This window comes from Lampetra planeri, chromosome 3 (assembly GCF_965212315.1).
Source record: "Lampetra planeri chromosome 3, kcLamPlan1.2.h2, whole genome shotgun sequence".
In the NCBI taxonomy this organism is placed as follows: Eukaryota; Metazoa; Chordata; class Hyperoartia; order Petromyzontiformes; family Petromyzontidae; genus Lampetra; species Lampetra planeri.
Genome location: NC_136109.1, coordinates 24,174,908 through 24,199,306, shown reverse-complemented (window position 1 = coordinate 24,199,306; position 24,399 = coordinate 24,174,908). Strand labels below are relative to the sequence as shown.

Genomic DNA, 24,399 nt, shown 5'->3' with positions numbered 1-24,399 from the left:
TGGAAGGAAGAGTGTTCCAGACGGTCGCTGATGCGCATCTGAAAGCACGTGATGCAGTGATCGCCTTTGTCCGTTGGCTCGTCAAAAGCCGCTGCGAGGGTTACCGGAGTTCGCCGTGGGTGGGTGGTGGTGAATCATAACGCCGCCCCTGATTTCGAATGCATCGTTGAAATTTTGATCGGGCCTGGACTGTGCTTGCGATGCGAAGAAAACTGGAACGAATAGATAAACAGGGTCAAAGGGACATAGGATGCCGTGGGGGAGGTTGAGGGACGAGGGCACGTTATGCCAATCTCTGACAAGGTTAAGGGCAGTGTCAGTCGAGAAGCTCCGGAAACCATCTCGAAGGGTCTAGTAGGTTCGAGAAAGGGGGCGTCAACCAGCCAACATAGCGCAGGTCGGAGATGGGCTGCGTGTTAAGAAGAGGCTGGGTGTAGCCGCGTTATGAAATGTATCGACCTGTGTGCTCTTAATAAATAAGAAGCCTTCAACTAAGACGTGTGTCGGGAAGTCGCTCAACTATATATACAAGACATGTGCATGCACTTGTTCTCCAACCAGCAGTGCTATACTCTTTTGGGATGGAAAACAACTGTCAGATTATTCACCAAGGCACAGCCAAGTAGGGAAAGGCTTGCATTGTGATGCCATTGCTTCGGTCCGATGTCTGGGAGAAGCTCCTGGGTCTGGCCTGGCTCAGAGCTGTAACTGGGCAAGCAGCATCCTGCATGAGGTGCCAATCCAGAAATATAAATCTGAATTAATGGAAAACTGGCTTTGCTGTTACCTAATTAAGTTGGCATATGGGCTGGGTGGCTTTTGGGGCCAATGTCCACATCAGACGACTGAGCGCACACTGCCGAGATTTATGTATGTATGTATATTGAACTTAATTTTGCACCATATGTAGCCAACCCTTCCTAATCGGAGGTGTGGGTGGAGGACAACAAACCAAGCACAAAAAGCAGTACCAAAGAAGTGAGTTTTCAAACTAGATCTAAAATTGCATCGCTCCAGTGACTTCTAATATCGGCAAGGAAACAGAGCGTTCCAGACGGCCACAGAGGCGCACCTGAAAGCGCGCAATGCGGTGACCGTCTTTGTTCGATGGTAAAGCCAAACAAGCCGCTGCTGCGAGGGTGACCGGAGTTCGCGTGGTGGTTTACGCTCCTTGACGAGATCAGCACGCTGTTGTGGTTCATTGGCAGCAAGCACTTTGTGTGTAACGAGTGCAACCTTATTATCCACCGACGATTCAGCCGGTTTCTTAAGTGTCTGCAGATACGCAAAAAAAATCACCGACAAGGAAAATCACTGCCCCGTTTGGCCGATTCACCCCGCAGGCGTTGTGCGTCGGTGGTAACGTTTTCACCTCCCCCCCTTCTCCTCTGTGCCAGGCTGCTGGTGGGTGCACCTTGGGAAGGAACCCCTTACCGGAAGATGGGCGATGTCTACAAGTGTCCTATTCCCGACACCTACCGCAGGGGCTGCGTGCCGCTGCACCTGAGCAGTGAGGGCCCACACACGCACGCACAAATATAACACACGTATTCACCAACACACAAAGACAAAGATGAAGATCCTCCGTATAGCCTGCATAGACTGTTGGGCCAAGTGCTGTTAGCGAGCACCTATGAAGGCCGGCATGGCACACGAGGGTGTGGGTGGCCAACAGCACGCTCGGCCGCCTTTGTCTCCCTAGTGGTAATGTTTACACATCGCACCAGATACTCATTTGAGGCTGAGTCGAACTAGTGGAGACCAAGAACCGGTTCAGATAATCATCACTGGTGTTGGCCATGAGCGGGAATCGAACGCTGGTCGCTGGGTTCGTAGTGCAGCGCGCTAACCGTTGCATTACCGCTCCTGCACACAAATATAAAATGCGTATTCACCAACACGCAGGCATGTATACACACACACATGTTAGCACTCAAAACACATGGGCATTCACACAAAGACAAAGTTCGCCCGTGTAGCCTTTAACTGGCTGTTCGGGAAAGTGCTGTAATCGCGAGCACCTATGAAGGACATCATGGTGCACAGGGGATATGTGTGGGGAGCACCATTTAATGATGCTGCCAAATCCTAGGGCAATATTGCAGAGTGGTTAAGGACCATACTCTTTGGTTCTTTCGGTAAAGTCACGTAGGTATAAAATGAAATAAATTAAATCACGATGTTTTGGATGGAAGCAACACAAGCGTCCGTCATCAGGTGGGACAACCACAGCAAGAAACAATTGCTGAAGTGGGTACTTAAGTAAACTTCAGCAATTGTGTCTTGCTGTGGTTGTCCCACCTGATGACGGATGCTTGTGTTGCTTCTGAATCGTCGTGATTTAATTTATTTTATTTTCTATCTACGAGATTGGTTAGGGACCCCTTCTGCACGCTGCTGCACAGTGGGCGACGGTGGAATGCACCCCTGCGTGCGATGCATCCAAATTTGCTATACCACACAGTATGATGCAATTTGAAATTATAAATGGTCGGAATGCGACCATATTTCAAGACGCCTGCACGCAAATATTTATTTTGTATGGAGAGGTAGTCGGTTATAAGCAGAGGAAAAAAAGGAGGTTTTGATCCTGGACTTGAATGGGAGCAGGGAGCCAATAGCACGAATGACTGGGGGGAGGGGGGGAGCGACACTATGAGGGCAGCAGAGGACATGTAGGCACGTGATGAGACATCGATTAAAATTAATTAAACAATGAATTAAACACTTCTCTAATTAAACACTTCCCTTCAAATATGCACGTGAAAACCACATACATACCATTGCTTAACACAATATGCAAATGTTACATCAACATTATATTTAGGCTAACGGAGTGCATCAAGTGCATCAAGCTGTACAAAATGGGACAGAAACAAGAAGCGATAAACAGGAGATGGTAGAAAAAAGATGAAAAAGAACCGACCGTTTAAATCGATTTGCGGCCTAGGATTGAGACGATTCGTTGAATCTCTGCGATGGGGGCGAGTGGGGTGTGAACGATCGTGACCCTCGTTTGATGGCTTTCCACATTTCGTGTTTGTATAGGATTATATATTTTTTCTCTCCAGATTCCATCTCTGTCTCCAACGCCACTGAACTGCAGGACAACATGACACTGGGAATGACGCTTGTGAATGACCCAATCAGCAATGGATTTCTGGTGAGAGACGTCAAAACTGCGGCGTGTACAGGACGTGTACATTTTTGTTCAACGGTACAAAGAGGCGAAATAATGGGGAAAGAAAATAAATGTGTTGCCACCACGGTGAATGACACCGGATGGTTCAAAGTTTCAAGCAGTGCTGCTTAGCAATCTTGATTTGAAGCTTTCGTGACTGCAGGAATCCATGCTCTTTGGTTCTTTCGGTAAAGTCACGTAGTTAGAAATAAAATAACTTCACATTATTTTATTTTACTGCTTAGCAATGTTTCATTTAAACTGTGCGGCCTCTTTAAGTTTCAATTGCGATTTTTATTTATTTATTGTAGTCAATTTGCAAGCAAAATACAGGGAAAGATAACTTCCATCTGTAAAAATTCAGCTTCCCGGGCTCCGTGACTCATCGGTTACAACATCAACTTCCGTCACGGTTGGCCTTTGGTATAAAGCAAATAATTCTGCCAAACAAACCTCAAGTTTAAAATTATCCCTTTAAACTCAACCCTCCGCGACAATACATTCTTTTCCTCTCGTGTCTGCCTTGCGGTGACGCAATCGACCGGAAGCATAGATCAGTAGCACCAGAGGGTGAGTTACGGGACCGTGAGTCCGCCTGTGGGCCAGAGGTTTTCTTGACCCTCGCTTCTGGCGGCGGTGTTGAGTTGTGGATGTTGTATCGCACAGCATCCCTTAGCATCACACCGGATATTAAATTCCCCCTTCCTGTTTCACAGTGGACCGCTTCGCCTGTCCTGAAGCTGATTTAATCGCAGATGTCAGAAACCCCAGATATTAAACAAACGGATGTATTGGCGGTACACCGGTGCAGCATAACACACCGGTCCTCATCAAACAGTCTAGAATACAAATTTCAATCAGCAAATCTGTTTATCAGTCTTAAATTGACCCTGTCACCACATTTGACGCGATTTGCAAGTTTGTTCAATCTACTGAGCTAGAAAGGGTCAATATTGACCGTTTATTTGGGTCCGTTGACACGAGGAACCGTCCGACGAAGTCGAGGGCACGAGGAGTGAAATCTGCCTTTGGAACACGGAGCAGTCAATCGCCATCAGGCTGGGTGCTAAACGGTAAAAAAACTGTGAAGCTTCATGTTCAGGTCCTCATAACATTCGTCATCTGACTGCTTTGACATCACGAGAACTGATTTTGTCACACTCCGCGAGGTTTTATGACCGGGATTGTGAATAAAAGAAATAATTATTGCGAAAAATGTGCTTTTTTTATACCGCCAGACGGTGTACCGCCAAGACGTTAAAATGTGGTTCTTCATGTGTCGGTGCCAGGGCCAAATTCCATCTCAATGGGAATAGACTCATGGCTTGTAGGTCGTTTCAATGTGCGCACTTGCCGTGCTCCATGGATTCCTTACACGCGCCCATAAAACTCTGTTATCCAGACCTCTCCACCAGTTACCAGTCGCGTTCTGGATGGACTTCATTGTGATCGCCCTCACAGTTTTCAAGATCTTTTACGGACACGCCCCTGCCAACCTTTCTTCTCTCACCTGATTTTCTTTTTTTCTTTCATGTGCTTCCCACTCCTGCAGAGCAACTCGTCTTCTATAAAAGCCTCCAGTCAACCTTCGTTCTGTTGCACGTCACTCCTCTGCTGTAACCTCTACAATCTGAAATTCCCTCCTTCCAGTGATCGATGATGCCAGCGCCACGCCCCAGTTCAAGTCCAGCCTCAAGACCTTCTCTAACTCTCCCAATGGATTTTTGTCCTTTTTTCTTAAAGAATACGAAGTTTTTTCAGACATGGCTTTTCATAAACATACACCTCTTTTTCCTGGTGAAACATGTCATGGCATTTGCCCAGCATCTTGAGACGCAGCTGCATGCATTCAGACCATCAATAAATCTGTCCTGAGCTATGTTATGGTTTGGAGGTGCACACCTAACTCCGGGACGATGGTCGCGAAATCTAAATCCAAACTCGGACTGTGAAACGAATCCCGGTCTCCCGCTGCATTTCCTGGCACCGCCAGATGAATGGTCGCTGGCGAGGGCAAAAGCGCTCCTGCCAACACCAGTAGCGCAGCACGCATTAGCCTTCACTCAATCTATTATTTGTCCCAAACACAAACGGCGGCTTGCTTCCACAGCGAGAAACGATAAATATCGCGTTTCGTTACGTGGCGGAGGCTCCGAAAAGCAAAAATGGGTTGTGCTCGTGGAGGATGAGAAGATACATTTCAGTGAGTGACGTAAAATGAAAGCAGCGGTTTCGCCAGGAGCACGCTGATCCAGACAGGCGTCTCGCTGATTTGTTCCTTCTTGATTTGAAGCTTTCGTGACTGCAGGAACCCATTAACATGACTAGCCCCTGCCACTTATTTATGACCCTTGAGCTACACCCATTTCAAACCTTTTAAAACAGTCTGCATCAGCAGAAGACCATGCTTTCCCACCTGATGATGGACACTTGTGTTGCGCCCGAAACGTCGTGATTTATTTTATTTTATACCTACGTTACTTTACCGAAAGAACCAAGGAGTATGATTTCTCCTCCTGAGGTTGGGCCTCAGCACCGGTTCACCTCCATCTGCGGCGCTGACCCAGCAGGGCAGTGCCCGCAGTCTGGGGTCGAACTCTGCAACTGCAAAGGACCCCACGGCTGACACTAACGCGATACTGTGAGCCGTATTAATAACTCTAGGAGTGTAAACAATGCAGAGATTCATCGATTAAGATCGGTTATTTTGTATGTCGGTGTAGCGGTGATGCACTGGTTTGCGCCTTGCGTAAAAAAAATTCGGTCACCTGAGTTCGATTTTCAGCCATGGCTAACATCACTTATGAGTAATATCTGATCGGGTTCTGGGCCAACTCCCTTCACTCACCCACACTGACCAGTGTGGTGAAATATGGGAAGGAAGAAACAACAACCCTATAACCGACACGGTGTGGGGAGCAGATTGACAAAGGACTGTGAATTATAATCACGAACTTGCCAAATAGTTCGGATAATAATTGATCGCGATTGATTTATATGCCTCACACGTGACAATTTCCCGTGAGCCTTGTGGCCACTAGAGATGCGACGTTCATCGCGATAAATAAACAAGCATCGATTCTTGAATCGAACGTCCGCCTTGAATTTCAAAGCTAATAAAATATATTCAAACGTCTCTCGGTTGTTCTCGGTGCTGCACTGAAAAATAAAGACACGGGTCATGCTGCATCACACGTGTCTAACCATGTACGCTACATTTACGTTGTATTTGGGGAGACGTGCCTTATCCGACGGGCTTGTGCGCGGTTTCTGTGCTGGCGAGATGTTAACTACTTCGCCTGGTATACAGGAGATCGCGGGTTATTTTGAGTTTTTACATTCTCCCCGTAGCCGCGTGGACTTTTCAACGGGTCCTCTGGTTTTCCCCTCCACATTTAGGAACATGGGTTTAGAGTATTTTGCTTCGATAAATTGCCACGTGATTATCCACGTCACTGGGCTATCATTTGTGGCCAGGTCGCTTCTGAAAAAGAGCTATATAGCTCAGCGGGCTTCATCTGGTAAAATAAAAAGAGATTCATTGGTTTCTAGTTTAAATCGTTTTATTTTCCGGAAATCTGTCCTTTTCTTTGTTTGTCTGTCTTGCTGTCTCTGTGCTTCCTTCGTAAAATATTTGTTTAAGGAAAATGCAACTAACATATTCACGATTTAAAGCTTTCGTGACTGCAGGGATTCATCTTCTTGGTTCTTTCGGTAAAGTCACGTAGAATGGAAATAATAAAATAATAAAAATAAAACATAATAAAATAATTCTCACGACGTTTCGGCCACAACGCAAGTAGCCGTCCTCAGGTGAAGAACAGATCGGCTGCTTGCGTTGTGGCCGAAACGTCGTGAGAATTGTATTTTATTATGTTTTATTTTTATTATTTTATTATTTCCCTTCTACGTGACTTTACCGAAAGAACCAAGAAGAAGATAAAACGTCATCCAGCACAATTAGATGAGTGTATTATTATGACTGGCAATGATCAGTGTGGATCATACTTCGAATTACAATGAAAAAAACTGAACACGAGATGAAAAGTAAAATAAAGCAAAAAAGTGGTACATGCTTGGAATGTCACTGAGAGACAGGGAGAGGAACACGTGGATTTAGAGGAACATACAGAAGTTGGCCAAATCAACATTGACAATAAGGACAAGCAAGAGGGCTTGAGGCAGAACACATCGTTAGATGGGATGGTGACGGGTGATCGATACTCAGGATGAGAATCTTTATTTAGACTGGAGGAGGAATCTGATGAGCTGTGAAGCTCTTTTAGTTTACGGATATCCAATACTCGGTGTGACGAGTTGCAACCAAAGGAGAAAACATGTCCAAAGGGACGTCCATAGCGTGGAGATGGAACAAGGAGATTAGCTAGCGATGCAGGAACTCGATGGAATCGTTGCGCCGGGAGACCGCGAATGAGGTCGACGGCTCTGGGGAGGCCTTCATCCAGCAGCGGACGGACCAAGGCTGATGATGCGTTCATTTGAATCGACTAATCCGTAAAAGTTGTGGGTTTACTCTCCAACACACCGGTGTGCTGAAGTAGCAACTTAATTGCACGTTTTGTTCACGCGGCAAACCTGAACTAATTGGCCGTGTCGGGCGGTGGCGGGTTTAACGACACATTAATATTTACGCGATCCAACCCCAAAAAAACCCTCCTTTATTATGGATAGTCAGTGGCGTTAGCTGTGAGAAAATTGTGGGTCAACCATAGCCTCCTCCAGTAGCACCAGACGGTGGTCACGTAGGAGCTTGGCCCAAAGCTACCGCGCCAGCTTTGGGCCAAGCATCTGGCTGAAATCCCTGCCATGTGCCGCACGCTCACAGCTCCGCACGTGCGCGGCGAGTCCTTTGATCGTACGCAAAGGGCACTTGCGCCCATGGTGCCCATTGTGCTTACCCTCGCCCCTGCCCAGCGGTTTGTGAACGTGGTGCTTCCCTTCATAATTATGCAGCGCCACGCACGTGACTCTCGTAGCGTTGTTATCCATTTAAAGTATCGCATGTCAACAAATCTGTTGTTGTTAAGTTAAATGCTTTGTATTCACGCTCGCTCACTGCGTGTTGCACGTTATGCATTTGCATTCTCTGAATTGTTGTCTGCGCTTGGTAAATAACGTAAATCAACCTTTTGGCAACTAACAAAGTTTACATTCGTAACTGGTAGCAATTACTGGCAAATTGGAATTCACAACAAACTCCACTGGCGGCAAATTGCTTCATTCACCGATGATGGTGATCTTTTTTTTACTGTTTGCAATTTAGGAGTCGAGGCTGACCCTGCTGTCCTGTGTGCCAAACAATTCAACCTCTTGGTTTCAATATTTTTTGTGGCCAAAATAAAAAAAAAGCCAAACGAGACCCTTTAACATCTGGCAACTAAATAAGCATCGCCATCACTATGTGCACCAAATGTAAGCCTCTTAACCCACCTGCGACATCATTAAAAATCACATCAGTCACTCAGTCACGATGGTCTATATTTATATAACAGGAACCAGCGTAAAGTGCAGAACTTACTTAAGAAGAAATAAAAGGGGAGAGATAAGAACAACATGGAACAATGCTATTCGACTCTTTCAGATCAGATCTGCCATTTCTCTCTCATCAACAAAAACAACTCCCATTTATCGATGCCTTCCCATCACTACCCCTCTCCGCAACAACCTCTGACCCCTTACCCCTGCTCCCCTAGGCGTGTGGGCCATTGTGGGCCCAGCACTGCGGAAGCTCCTATTTCACGGCTGGTGTTTGTACCAATGTGAGCGCCGACTTCCAAGTGACAAGCACGCTCACGCCCGCCGCACAGCGTGAGTCTGCACACACCAACGATGATGGCGAACACCATTTGCCACAAAAGTGACGGTGGCATCACCACTGCGCTCGTGCCAGGCAAGGTGCACTTTAAGCATGCGTCAAAGTGACGATGACTCGCTGGCAGGAGGTCACGGAAGAGACCCAGGTAGTATGGGTTAACGGAGATGACTCGCAGTTACACCACCTGTGCTCCCCACTGTGCCAACTTGCTGCGCTTTAGCCGCCTGGCGCTCTGCTCACTGTTGTGAATGTCCCCCACCGTGCATTGTTGTTGGGGGTGATTGCCTCCAACTGCCCAGTAGTAGTCTACACACGCACACAAACACTCACAACACTTATCGTTCACCGCCATCGATAGTGGTGGCGGCGTCACCAGGAGACCTGTGCCAGGCTCGGTGCGCTCTGATGCTACGTAGAAAAGGGAAGGCACGCTGGACAGGAGGTCACGGGGCAGACTCAGACGTTTATAAAATTATGCATACTCAGCGACTGCTGATCCGTGCAATGCAATATTTATTACAACGAAATTTGGATTGATGCACCATCTAATTTCAGCTGTATCAAGGGAAATGGGAAGGTATACATATATATATGAAGACACTGGATGAGAAGAGGAAAATCTTGAGCTAGGAATGGACCAGGGCCAAGAAGTCAACGACAAAGATCCCCCGAATGCGCCTTAACAGACTGTTGGGGCAAGTGCTGTTAGTGAGCACCTATGAAAATTGGCACAGTACACGAAGGGGTGGGTGGCCAGCACCAGGCCCAACCACATTTTTCTCCCCAGTGGCGATGTTTACATACCACAACAGGTACTAATTTGAGTCTGAGTCGACCTAGGGGAGGCCCAGGACCAGTTCAGATATTCGCCACGGGTGTTGGCCTTGAGCGGGAAATGAACTCGGGTCACCGGGTTCGTAGCGCAGCGCGCTAACCGCTACACTACAGCTTCCCATAAATCAACTAACACGCTCATACACGTGCAAAGTGATCCCTCAAGTAGCCCTACAGACTCTTGGAGCCAATGATATTGGTTAACATCCATCACGGTTGGAATGGAACACACAATGGAGGTGGTGTGGGCAGTGCCACGCATGACCGATTGTCTTAATTTTCCCGGGGGTAATGTTTATACAAGTGTAATGACAAGGTGCCACCTATCGGCCTGAAGGGGTAATCGCAGATATGGGCATGTTACATAATGTCTAATCATGAGGGGGGCGTATCTGGGGTAAAGGTGAAAGGCGGAGTCAGTCGGGAAGCTCCGGGAACCTGCTCGAAGGTTGTGGAAGGGGGCGTGGCCGGAGGCGGGGCTTAGCCGCGCCAAGGTGTATATAAGGGGGATCGAACCAGAGGTTCGGTGCTGTTGCGGGTCCTGGGTCCAGGCTGCGTCGCCGCTCGCCGTCATCTCTCTTCGTCGTCCGGCCACGTCGCCGATCTTCTGCAAGGCTCTCATCGTCGCCGTCGCTGTGCTAGTCAGACAGCTGTGCAGTTGGACACCGACGATGGGGTTGTGTAGAAGGGTCGGCTATGTGTAGCTACGTAGAAACGTTGCATAGATGTATCGCGCAGTGTTGTGTTTAAAGTGTGAGAATAAACAAGAAGCCTTCTACACGACGTGTCTCGGTAGTCGCTCACTACACGTGTGTTCAGTTTTGGGCATCAACTTAGCAGAGGACCTGGACTCGGCTCACAAACCAGATGCCACGAATGTGCATCACGCCCAAGAATTGAACTTGACCGACCTCAATCGCACACACACACACATACCGACTGCAACACGCACAAATAATTACGAACATTCCAAAGGACTTAATTATTTAGGCAACCAGTGCATGCTTTGACTCTGCAGACAGCCAATGTACACACACCTCCGCGTAAGCAAGCCATTCGTTTGTTTGAATTATTTTATACATACAGCGGCATGCTTATGTATTTATTCACTAGAGAGCTGCTTTGTGTTTCCGTGTTCATATGCTGGATGTCCTTTCTCTGCTCGGCAGGGTGTGTCCATATTTGTGGCCATTATCGTCATCCTAAATGGTCTAATAGACCGCCAGGGCAAGGCTATATTATGCTTACAGGAGGTGGCCAGGAGGGTCAGTGGTCGTAGTATTGAGTGGGCACCGCCGAGATCCAGGATTCAAATCTGTGATTAAAACGTAATTAAAGCTGTTCTTAATTATACTGGATTCTCACGTGAAGCGAAATGGTGGTTTAAGCCCGTTCATTAATAAATGCGTGATAAAATCCCATTAAATAACATTTAGTTTTTCACTGCATGTGGCATAAATTCCAGCTCTGACATAAAAAAATGGAGAATTTTAGTTTTGACTGCCATGTGATGAAATCTTCTATCGTAGGGCACATGGGAATTTGTAGGACCCCCAGCCTGACTAATATGTTACTTGAATGGATCTCAGAAGTAGTGCTGTGATATCTCCTTCCATGAGCCATTCTTTAAACTTGGGTGATTTAATTCTCTGTAAGAGTTACAAATGGCATGACGCCGACAGCGTAAGTGAAATTAAATTGTGAAAAAGCCAAATGTTCAAATAATGGAACTGATCAGTGTTGTCGCGTTCATGTGCTGGACGTTTGTTCTTTGTGTGACAGGCTGTGGCCTCTTCATGGACATCGTCATCGTCCTGGACGGTTCTAACAGCATCTACCCATGGCAGGAGGTCCAAAACTTTCTCATCAACATTGTCAAGAAGTTTCACATCGGGCCAGGCCAGACACGGGTGAGGGGATGCTCGCGAAGGCCATATTGAAAACCTGACCGCCGTTATTCGTCAATTCTCTCCTACGCACTGATTCTCCACATTCGTGGCTCAAACAAAGTTGGCTCCATTTGAGATGCTGAAGACAATTTCAGAATAAAGAGATTAAAAAATCCAGATTGTAAATCACGAATAAATGTGGTTGTCGTTTGGACAGTGAATCCTGCCGCAGGGTTATGGAATATAGATCTCTGGCTTCGCGCTGCCAAAGCAAATGAGTACTGCTGCGTGTTATTTGAACAAGGATACGCAGCTATGGTTAACGTCGGTGTCAAGTGATATCTGAACAAGTCTTGGGCCCTCCATTCACGAACCAGCACCAACCAGGGTGGTGATGTACAGTCACGCAACCTACATGATCAACGGTGGCTTTCATCCAGCAGTTGATTGACAGGGGGCCGTATATTATCTTTACAATTATGTATGCACTGTAGTCTGCTCAAGCAAGCGAGGGATTATATGTAGGGAAGTGCAACTGCAGTGCCGAAATGACGGCCAAGAAAATGTGTCCTGCGATAAAATTCTGCAAACAAAGAATTAGGTCGAAGCGGCATCGAAAACAGATGCAGCGGTCCAGTGGGATTGCCTCTGGCAACGCAACCACCGCTCATACATGTGAGCGCGTGTGTGCGTGTGTGTGTGCATGAAGCTAGCGTGCGGTGCCCTTGACCAACCGTGACCCCATGACCTTACTGGGAAGACCCTGTGAGGGTCAGGGGCAGCACGGTTGTAGCAGTGACTGTCCCCGAACCCAAGTCGCTGGCAGTAGCGCGGCTCAGGCGACGGGGAGGGTTTGCGCTGCAACGCCAGATGTGGGCCAACTTACGCCAGACCGCGAGTAACTGATTCTGAGTGTTTTTGGCAACGATTCCTAGAGTGCTGCGATTGGCTTTCGCATGTGAATTGATTGGTGGCAGTGCTGCAGTTCTCTGTGAATGAGTCATACGGTGAAAGGCGTCAGTGGCCTGAACAGAACTATTTTCAGTGCTACAAAGCCATAGCCTCTTTCTCCAAAAGACAATGGTCACACATCTGAGAGCAAGGCGATGTTTGTTTTTATCTTTCTTGAAATTAAGCATCAGAGAATGCATCGATTCAATTCGACTTTGACAATCGCGTGTGATAATAGATTTTTCTTTAAATGGTGCTAAATTTACTAAAATGTAGTGAAATGAATCACAATGCCTGATCGTTCATCCGCAGTGGCCATATAGGGTGATTAAATCAGCTGTTGTATGTATGCCTGTTGAACTTCCGCACTTAGCCAACCGTGCTGACCAGAGATGTGTGTGGGGGGGGGGGCTAGATGGATTGTTGTATTGCAAGACAGAGTAATGGCAATGGCTAGGGGAGGCCTTCATCCAGCAGTGGAGAGATAATGGCTCATGATGCAAAGGCAAAAACAGTTTACTTAAGTGGATGGAGAAATAAGGGGCCAGGAGACGCTCGAGGCCTTGTAGACTGGAAACCAAAATGTCAAAGTAAAGGTGTGGGCAGGGGAATCCATGGCGGGGCAAATTCATCGCGAACAGCTGATGTGTGAATCATCGGTGTGCATTTTTGTCTTTCCCAGCAGTTAGGTTTTGCTTGACCCCTTGAGAGAAACAGTGAGCAGTAAAGTACAAAACCTTTACAGTGAACCGCAGAGAATGCTCGCGGTGTTGTGAGGCGTGGCGTAATGGACAGGCTGAAGATTTACCAATACTTGTTAAACAAAGATGAACTAAAAATACACACTCAGAATATGTATCAGTAAAACCTGTTCGTAAAGTACAATGCTGATATTAGGTTAGTGTGGGTAAAAGGCTTAAATAACTACTGGCCTGTATATAAAAAAAAAAATCTGAACAATTTCGGCTGAATGTCAACTGGCCAGGTTACTGACCCACAAAATATTTTCACAGCAGGAACACCACATCCACCATACCTCTTACTGTGGCAGGGGACACTTAGTCACGCATCTACTCCAGCCTGCCAGTAACACAGAAAATATTCGGTGAGAAAGAAATTTTTGCTGGAAGCTCATCACCCCCCTCACCTCATCAGCCTCCTCGTCTCTTGATGATAGATGCCATAATATTTGTAATTTGAAATATGCACAATTTCAGGAGGATGTGAAATCGGTGGGAAGTGTAGTGCACATCTTGAGGCCGAAGCCTTTCCTTCTGCAGGACGAACGTTCAAATGACAACAATGCATTGTTCACGAACACCGTTTCTCTTCTCTTTTCTGGCAAATGAGATGTCTAAAAAAAATTCTGGAAAAGGTTACGCAACAAGAAAACGTCTTGGCAGCGAGTATCCACTTCCTTTCCTGCTTCATTTTCTTTCTCAAAAAAAAAGTCTTTCGTTTAATTTTGAGATGCTTTATATGTTTGGGGGTCAAAGGTAGAGCCGGAGGAAAGCTTTCCGCGGGGTCAAAGGTTATCCTGTGCTTGTCGTCAAAGAATTATGAAAATGTTGCATCGACCTCCCCACCCTCCCACCCCCCCCCCCCTTCACGATGGGCCACATCTGGTTTGCGTTTGGCTCAGCTGAACGAAGGCTGCGGCTCTTAAAATCCGAGGGCGTGGAAATGAGCTCGCTGGTCTCCCGTCGCTCCCCGCGTGCATGGCGAGCGGTTACGTCTAAAGGTCATGTTTACATCGGCAGGGCAGCCTGACCATCTGCGAATAGCGGCACCTTCGAGTTGATCTTCACTGCCACCGGGAGCGCGTGCCTCAACGGCGATCTTTAAAAAAACAACGCAGTGCGACTTGTACGCCCCCTGAGCGTGTTGAAGTACAAAGCGAAGTTTGAAAAAGAGGCACAGAAAGTTTCATTCGATTACTTCAATTTGTATGAAAGGCTGTGCAGTTCTATCTGAGTTTTAAGGTCAAGTGAGCATCATGGTCAATGCCATTGATGCTAACGTTGCCGTCACCTCCATCCTTCTGCTAGATCCTGTCGTTGTCCTCTATTACAAATCTCCTACCATCTGCCCCTTGATCATCATCCAATGGGTGCTACTCATAATGCCTCTTCCACGAACCTGCATTTCTCCATTCTCAATATGTGCCAACCCACTGCAACCTCCTTATCCTGACTGCATCTACAATGCTTTCTTTCAACCTTCAATGGCAAACTTTGTTTCAGAAATCCCTGGCATCCTCCACATACACGTGCATCCACGGTCAAATGTCAGTCTCTATTAATGACCTGGAAATTGACCCTTACCCAAAACATTGGCTTGTGAAAACATCATTTAGATATTTAACGCAGCGCTTCTTAATGGCTTGAGTGGTAAAGTATTTTCCGCCCGTCTCTTCGACGACCATAACCAGAGACCACCGGCACCGCCCACACAATTACCATGGCCACCATCACCATCGTGGCTACCACCATCACCACTTTCATATTCCAACTTTAACCGCAATGGTCGCTACTATCACCACTGTCGAAATGCCCGTGACCATCATAACATTGCAGCCACCATCATCACCACCAACTTCCCTGTTATCGCAATCGTGACTATCACGATCACCACCATCATCACTGTGGTATTCCAACATTATCATTACCATCACCGTTGCTACTGGCACCAAACCATAACGGCAAGCAACATTTTCGGCCACCATCAACGCCACCTGTACCGTGACATCGCCAACATCATGGACTTCACAGCCATCACATCTATCGCCATCACTCCCTGGTGCTGTTGAGCCTGAGATGTTTGATGTCAGGAATGAAGTTGGGGCGGGCGGGGGGGAAGCTTTGGGCTCACAGGAAATCTCAACCTCACCAAGGATGGAAAACTGCTTAAAATGTCAACAGTCATTCTGACCATGAACAATTCTTCTGCAAACGAAGTGCACGCAAGGGCACTTGTGAATTATGATATTAATAATAATCACGATATGGTCATTGTGCATTTGAAATATCAAAGTAACAAGCGATGGAGGCAGTTGGTGAGGGAGGGCGAAGAGGAGAGCGGAAACATAAGGGAAACAATTTGTTTTGTTCGTAAATGCTAAGACCAGTGGGCTTTTTTTGTTAACAGAGATTAGGTTTCGCCCTCCTTCGTACCGCTGCTGCATTCGTGATGTGCATCGCAGACTGCCGAGTGAGTAGGCCATGGGAAGGAAACTGGTGCACTTGTGCAGCATGGAGCCTTTGCCAAGACGCCCACCAACAGCACACTGAGTCACCATTGTGAAGACTGCTATTCCCGCACGTAACAGAGCGCGCCACATTGCTGTGTTTATACGATCAACTGCTACTATTATTATTTTATTCCATCCTTTGTCACTGCTGGATTAAGGCGTCGCCATGCCACGTTGATCACAGCTGTTGCGTGGCCATACTTCACTGTGCTGGTCAGTACGGGTGGGTGAAGCAATGGGGGTGGGTCAACCCGCTACGGGTTTGAAAATCACTCGCCATGCAAGTTAGCTGTGTCTGGGAATTGAACTTACGTGGCCAGGTTCGTAGCACAGTGCGTCAACCACTGCACCACCACTCACCCCAACTCCATACCAGTGTCTTTATCCAGGACAATAAATAATTAAACTATAGGTCGGTCTCAAGATTCATTTTCAGGAGAGACTAGCTCAGGATGATCATTATTTTTCCTTGCTCAATAAAGTAAATTTCTCCCATTTCCTTTAAACGAACCCACGGTATCCAGAGAAAACTGCGTTTGTGCGTGGCGGGGTGCAGGTGGGCCTGGTGCAGTACGGGGAGACGGCCGTGCACGAGTTCACTCTCAGCGACTACGAGACCACGGAGCAGGTGGTGCAAGCCGCCAAGTACATCGAGCAGCGCGGGGGCCGAGAAACACGCACTGCCTACGCAGTCAACCACGCCAGGCAAGCCATATCGCGCCACGCATTGCCACGCCATGCTACGCCACACAAAGTCACACCGTGCCGCACCATGCCAAAATGCCGCTCCATGCCGCACCATGCCACTCAGTGCCACACAAAGTGACGCCACATCATGTCACGCCACACCACGCCACACCATAGCATACAACGCCATGCCTCACAATGCCATGCCACGCAAACGTCGTGCCACGCTGCACCATGCCACATGATGTGCAGTGTCACACCACATCATGCCACACGATGCCATGGCATGCTGAGTCACAGCGCCAAAGCACATTTTCTTTTCTTTTTCACATGGGATTTGAAAAATGGACCAAGTTTACAACTGTGTGTTGAGTTTGGAAAGCCATTCATTGGCATTTGGGGATTGCCAGATGGATTAAATTTGCACCTCGTGAAAAAGTGTGCAATGATTAGTGATGCGAGTGATGGATTGCATTTTACCACAGTTGCAATTAGTTGACTCCTTAAATCCCCAAATGAGCCATGCCACGTATGCAAGCAACAATTCACTTCACCCACCCCTATTGCAGCATGATCTGATGATTGTTACGATTAGGGGTGAACTATTCTAATAGATTTATTCGTGCTGTCTCGTTCACACTGTTTGACTCACTTGTGCAGTCTTCTTTATTATATCTCATTTGACCAGCCTAGTTTGCTCCGTTAACGTTCAAGTAAACGTTGCGTATTATTAAAATAATTTGTTACATTGTGTCAAAGCGCACACACGCCAAGCTATGCTGTGCCTTGCCACATTGAGCCATCAGCACGACCGCACATGACCACGCCCTGTCCTATCATTTCACCTGTAACTCAATCACACTGAATGCGTCTGATATCATCAGATGTCGAAAGCCAAGCATGGCTGAGCGTGATTAGGACGAGGATTGGTGACCACCAGGACTTGCCAGGTGTTGTAGGCTTCAGGATATGGAAATGTTTATAGCCGCCCTTTCGTACGCACCGCGGTGGATTCCCTTCCACATGATGCTGCTGGCCAAACATCCAAAATGCGGAATCCTCCTGAAAAAAGAGTCTAGAGACTCAGCTCGGCTTTTTGTGGGCGAATAATCATCATCATAATCATCATCATCATAATTGGCATTTTTGCCACAGCGAGCTGTGCCTCGGTTTCCCCACGTCGTCGAGCTTTGCCACGCAGTGCCACGTTGCACGCAGCCCCCCCCACATCCAGCACTTCCTTACACAGGGCTTGGAGCGAATTTGGCACAACTTGCAAATGCAAAAGCTTCTCCAAAAAAACCTACATGATTAATTATAGTTCACACAACTCCGTACAGTAGATTAGCAGATACTTACATTTGTTTAAAAAATAAATAAACGGGCTCCTAACACGCTCCTTGAACATGTTAGCAAGTGCTGAAACATCTAAGTGGCGTGCTTCTTTTGTTTAAATATATATATAATGGAAGGTGCAAATGTGACAATTGAAGTTCAATGTAGCCAGGGGAAAATTCCCGCTGAGATGAACGCGTCATCCCACAAGGGCGTCAAGCAGACTCGATGTGCTACTTTTTTTTGTGGGTATGGTCAGGCATGAATTTCGAGCCGGTCTGTCTACCAGCGACCCAGAAAATATCTCGTTGAGAAATTAAGCCGTGTGTGTAATTATCTCAAAGAGCGGTCTTGGCGGCACAAATCCGCTTCACGTTTTCGTCTGCCGTTAGATGCCACATCCGCCCAGCTGCGATGCGTGCAATGCCAATGGGCATCAGCAGCGTCTGACCCATTTGGCATACCACCAGTGGGCACACAACACTGACCAGCATTTTCAAAGCAACAGGGAGTTATGGAACGCGTGAAGCAGCCATCCTTTGGCACTTGATGAAACAGGGGGTTTTTAACCGATGTGAAACGAAGGCTGAATATTTTAAACCGGGCCATGTAGCATTCTATGGTCTAAGTAATGAAATCCACACATTGGAAATCTACAAAAACCCATTTTACTCTTTTTTTTTAGCAAAGCTATCACGCGAAGCTTTGTTATTCATTGAAGAATGCTTTGGAATGTATTCACTTTTTGAACGTTGGTTATTTATTTTGTGCAGCATTCTGAAGAGCTCTTGGAACACAGGACAGGAAGCCTGCAGAGTGGAACAGTAGCTGCCTTTAGCTCCATCCCAGCTCCAGCCGTGGGCCAGATGCAATGAAGCTCCATCGGAGTCTGTAAAAAACTTTTGCTCAACCGATGAAAACCGCAGAGCGTGTTACCAAGCGGATTTCGAGGGGCGAGGGGCTTATTCTTCTTCTTTTTAAACTACGACTGTCGCTGGTAAATCTAAGTAAAGCATGCTGCGATGAAAAACTGTGGCAGACAATTCCAGACGTGTTTCTGAAGTAAAAAAAAAACTCCCCTGGGTTAATTACAGCGCCACGAAACTCGGCATGGTGGAATTGGCTTGATTTACTTGCACTGCAAACCTGCCCCCCCCACCCCCGCCCAAAACCCCACTGACATTAAATTTACAGCCAGAGCTGCCAATAGCAGCAGGGCCCTGCGTGCGTTGCGTCATTTAATCCACGGGAAATTAATAATGCCAATGGGCGACTGCAACTTTTATGTCCGTGCGTTGATATAATCGATATTAAGCAGAATGAGTCATATAAAGTCTTATTCTGGAGAGTTAAAATGACACAAACAAACTCAAATATTGGTGGCTCTGTACAACTCATCGGTGTTCATCGGTTGTCGCTTCGACTCTGCAAGTGACTGAGGGTCAATGACATTGTAAAATCACCCACTCAAAAATTTGCAATACAGTTTTGGTTTATAAAGCATCTAACAGAACCATATCTCAACATGTTGTTAAACCGAATAGCATTAGAGGTGGCGGTGTGAGGGTGGGTGGAGCGGGGAAGGGATTGTAGGTCAGATTAACAACTAGACTCACCGGCCAAGACATCACCTTGATGATTCACCACATCGTTGGCAATGAAGAGAGTCGCATGCTCTGGGGAAAAGAAATGCGCAAAGGGAAGATTGGTAAGCTGAGGGAATAACGTTTTTTTTGTGAGGAGCTCATTTGATGAAACATGTTCACTGCAGCAACCAGAGGAATTGCAAAAACTGCCGTGGCGAGACATTGCCGCTGCTCCCACTGCCTAGAATTCCATTCTTCTGGTCGTCTGCACCGCTGAGATTCCTTTGCCATTCAAGTGCAGGTTCACAAAAGGCACAATTTTGACAGAATTCAATCTTGAGTTGAAGCTTAACCCCCCCCTCCCCAACCGTTAAATGGGGGTGGGGGGAGATTGGTTAATAGGGGTACTGCAAAAATAAAAATTTAACCTAAGACCAGACTGGATTAACTGATGCCAAAATTCGCATGGCTTATGTAACATCCATGAGCTATTTTTTTTTTTACCATTTTAAAGAGGCCAGGTTGACACAATGCCAAGTGTCTCACACGGGGGGTTGGTCAGAACCCGTTGCGATTTACACACGGTTTATAGTGAGCTCCCATTCGAGACAAATGGAATGTCTTTAAGCAAAAAATAAACAAATTAGATCTCTGTGCAAAAAAAATGTCTGAACGCATCTTGACGTGGTTATATGCTACTGTACAGATATTTTCAGCTAACTATCGTTGAGAAGCAAACATCTGTGTTTGTTGAATTTTATTTAGTTAGGCCAGAGCATCTGTCCTTTCCTTTTCCTTCAAAATCCAAACTGAAGAATGTCCTTCAGGAATTCCTGCGGTGCTAAAGTGGGACGCCGGTAAGGACGGTGGCGTACGGAACCCGACGAGTTCCATTCCCGCTCACGGCCAACGACGATTATCTGAACCGGTCCCTGGGGCTCCCCTGGTGCGAGGTGCGATGTGCAAACATCGCCACTGGGGGAGACAAAGGCGGCCGGGCGTGATGCCGTCCACCCGCCCTCTCGCGTGCCGTGCCGGCCTTCATAGGGCTTGTTGACAGCACTTGCCCCTGCGGTGTGTTAAGCCTATACGGGGGACCTTTGTCTTTGTACAGAACCCCACGCACTCTTGCAGCTTGGCACAAGCTCAGGGAATGTCGATGCATGTTAATGGCTCATATTCCCAGGACACCTCAAATCAGAACATACATTTCTGAGCACGTAATAAAATACACTTGAACTGAAATGTCACTTTGTCTTAGACGCATTGAATCCTCAAATCTGGCAGCAACATTTGGCCAGACCGCTATGACCTCGGAAGCGTCGGGGTACAGTTTAGGAGGATAGATAGGTGGGCATGTGAGCAGGCGAATAAAGAGGTAAGCATGTAGGTGAGTTGGTAGGTGGGTAGGCAGCCAGGCAGGCCGATAGGTAGTAAGATATGAGGATATTTTTCGATTTAAAGCTTTCGTGACTGCAGGGATTCATCTTCTTGGTTCTTTCGGTAAAGTCACGTAGAAGGGAAGTAATAAAATAATAAAAATAAAACATAATAAAATGAAATAATTCTCACGACGTTTCGGCCACAACGCAAGCAGCCGTCCTCAGGCGAGGACGGCTGCTTGAGGACGGCTGCTTGCGTTGTGGCCGAAACGTCGTGAGAATTATTTCATTTTATTATGTTTTATTTTTATTATTTTATTACTTCCCTTCTATGTGACTTTACCGAAAGAACCAAGAAGATATGAGGATATGTTTCGCCCTTTGCCAATCCACTTCTGGGTGAAGGTTTCCACATGCCGTGTCGGTCACGTGGCTTATTTTACCAGACCATACCACATTGGTCAACGCGGGTTCGTGAAGGCTGGGAGTAGAGACATATGGACATAGCACAGTATGCTCATAGATTTGCTCGTCTGCCCTTTGCCAAAGCCTGCAGGTAGTGAGGTGGGTGGTTTTTATTAAAGCCAAGCTACAGCGCCAATGAGGCGTGCCTCTTTTGCGAGTAAAACGTGAGAAAGCAATTTAAGGGAAGAAAAAAAATCACGTGCAAAGAAAGATCGTTACAACGCCAGAAAGACCACGAAGCTCGCGACGGAATGAAGTGCAAAAACTGCAAAACGACCGGACGCTTCCCCGTGTTAAAAACCAAAGTCACGTAAAATAAAACAAATAAACCGACGGCTTGAGACGGTGCACGTGGTGGATATAGGTCGCTGTGTGCAGACACACGGAGAAGGAAACGGGAGAGAGGGTTGGAGTAGTGGGGGTGGTGTGTGTAGGTGTCTGCAAGAGAGAAGGGCGTAGGGGGGGAAGGACAAAGCGTGTGTGCGAGCAGAAAGAAAAAAAAGGAAATATTTAAAAGCACGTCTCCATGTGCGAGCCACGCTCGAAGGATGTCAAGCACAGAGCACATGCACGCACACAAATATTATGGTCATTAAAGGCTGCAGGCATGCGAATACGATTACTCAACCGCCAAAGCATGAGCTTCGGGCCCAGGGAAAGACACGCACGAGTGAGGGTCCATGCAAACTCTGGAGTGAGGGAGGAGAGTGGTGGGCGAGGGAGGTTAGGGACACAACGATGAGTGGAGGAGATTGCGGTGGGGGCGGTGAAGGTGATGGTGGGAGGGGGCCTCTTTTGGCCGATTTTCTGTACCGATTTTAAGTTATCTGGTGAATTGGCACAGATGGGGCCTCCACATGCGAATGGAACTTGGCCGAAGAGCACACGAATTCTCCTGGTACTGTTACAGAATAAATACATCGGAGGGAGATCGTTTTTTGGAGCATATGGAGAGGCTGCAGCTGTCTGCAAAATTAAAAATAAAACCCGACGTATACAAATGGAGCTTTTGGCGGGGAGGCGGAAAAGGGGGGGAAATACAAAATAAAACCCCCCAGGCGAATTGCATTCTCGGCGGCTCTGTGTTAACGAGGGCACGCTCTTTGTTTGATGGTAGTTCTCGCTTGGACGTCGCTCTCCGAAGATGCCCCTAAAAACAACCATTGGGGGATATGGGTGACAAATATACTGCCCACAAATGGACAGACAAAAGGCGGTCGCTTCATTTATAGATAATGTTTCAGTCCATCGGACAATGGGCGGTTCGTGTCAATATAATTCAGCAGCGTGATTTTTTTAAAGAAAAATCTTGGATTGGTTTTGATCTTCTGAGTCTTATCAGTAGAATCAGAAGTGGTCCAGAGTTCACCAAATTTTATAATTACAGATTTTTTCTCTTCTAATATGCCAATTAGTTGATGGGTTCACATATGTATTTTACTCTTACATGGAGAGACAGCTTTTTGTTTTGTTTATAGGGTACATTTGTTATCCTGATCGTTGTCAGGGAATGTTTAGTTGCTAACACAATCTTTGAAAGTTATTTGACTGCTCAGAGTAACACTAAATATATATTTTATTCCACTCTATGTTAGATTCCAAGTCGTTTGTTTGAAATACAGTATATATAGATTCTGCACACATGCAATGCGTCAGTATGTACGCAATAACGTACACACAAACTGGGTTTGATAAACCCATAATCACGAGCACTGTATCGCAGTAAAACACAAGAAACGTGTTTCTCGCTCGCCCTTCTTCGCGAAAGACGAAGAAACTCGTGGATTTTTTTGGCTCACTGACTTTACTTGCCATCGAACACGTAGACGCCAAACTCTGCTGCCTGAAAACTACTCGTTAATACGAGCCATGTTGTTTCCGTTGGCTTTTAGACAGAGCCAATAACACACGCAGTGATTAAGCCACGTGACAAGAGATGTTTTAGGGATGTTTTTTTCTTTCTCCGTGCCAGGGACCTGGAGCCCTCTTTAATTTGTTGACCTTACCCCGCACCTCCGATTAGCACGGTTGGCTACGTACGGTGCGAAAGAAGTTCAACATACCAGAGGTGGGACAAAGTCATTGTTATGCAAGTCCAAGTCGAGTCGCAAGTTATCAAATTCATGACTCGAGTCTGACTCGAGTCCAAGTCACATGACTCGAGTCCACATCTCATAGGTGGGACAAAGTCATTGTTATGCAAGTCCAAGTCGAGTCGCAAGTCATCAAATTCATGACTCGAGTCTGACTCGAGTCCAAGTCACATGACTCGAGTCCACACCTCTGCAACATACAGTACATAATCGTCTGCAGTGGGTGATTCAGATGGAGGAGACGAGAAGAGGCTGAGGGTAGAGGTTTGTGGGGCTAAAGTGAACGGCGATTCGGCGCTTTTTTTCACGGTTGAAGAAGAAGACTGCACCGGCTCAGAATTCACACCGAAGTTCACGCTCCCACGGCAACCAGGCTTAGCTCCAAACCAGCCCCATGGAGTTACGGACGCAGGCCCCTGGCATTCATTTGTGCAGGAAATCCTTGCCGAGTCTCACTTTTCAAGACAGTCCAGCGTTGGGATGTTTGGACGATGACATTTATTATAGAGTGTGGTAAAGCCCGTGCACCGTGCGAGGAGATTGCACTCAAACCTCCACACGGATCGATTGATGATTCCATTTGCTGCACCGGTATCTCGAATCCCTGGGCAGATGTTGCGGAGTCACCGCAGGATGAGTGCGTTTGGAATGTCACTCGCTTGGCGTGACCTTCCCGGGCCAGACTCGTGTTAAAATAATCCACAATAATGTAGATCTTATCTTCGTCTGACATAGGTTGTTGATTGTGATCTTCCAGATGATTCACAGTTAAATGCTCGTCTAAAATAGACATTTATTTACGGACAATAACAAACGCATGTTTCATGATACTTATCTCCCATGAACATTGCTAACAAGTGACAACAACACAGACGCCTTTCCACACCTCCGTCTGGAACTGATCAGGCCC

General features: G+C 46.9%; 1 protein-coding gene across 1 annotated transcript in view; it reads left to right on the top strand.

The window, feature by feature from the left end:
• The window catches only part of LOC144741941 (integrin alpha-11-like), a 103,636-nt gene that overhangs the window by 31,182 nt on the left and 48,055 nt on the right, over window positions 1-24,399 (top strand). The window contains 5 exon segments of the mRNA XM_078624437.1: window positions 1,398-1,510; window positions 3,072-3,163; window positions 8,896-9,010; window positions 11,634-11,761; window positions 16,498-16,646. Coding sequence (XP_078480563.1) covers window positions 1,398-1,510; window positions 3,072-3,163; window positions 8,896-9,010; window positions 11,634-11,761; window positions 16,498-16,646 — 597 coding nt within the window.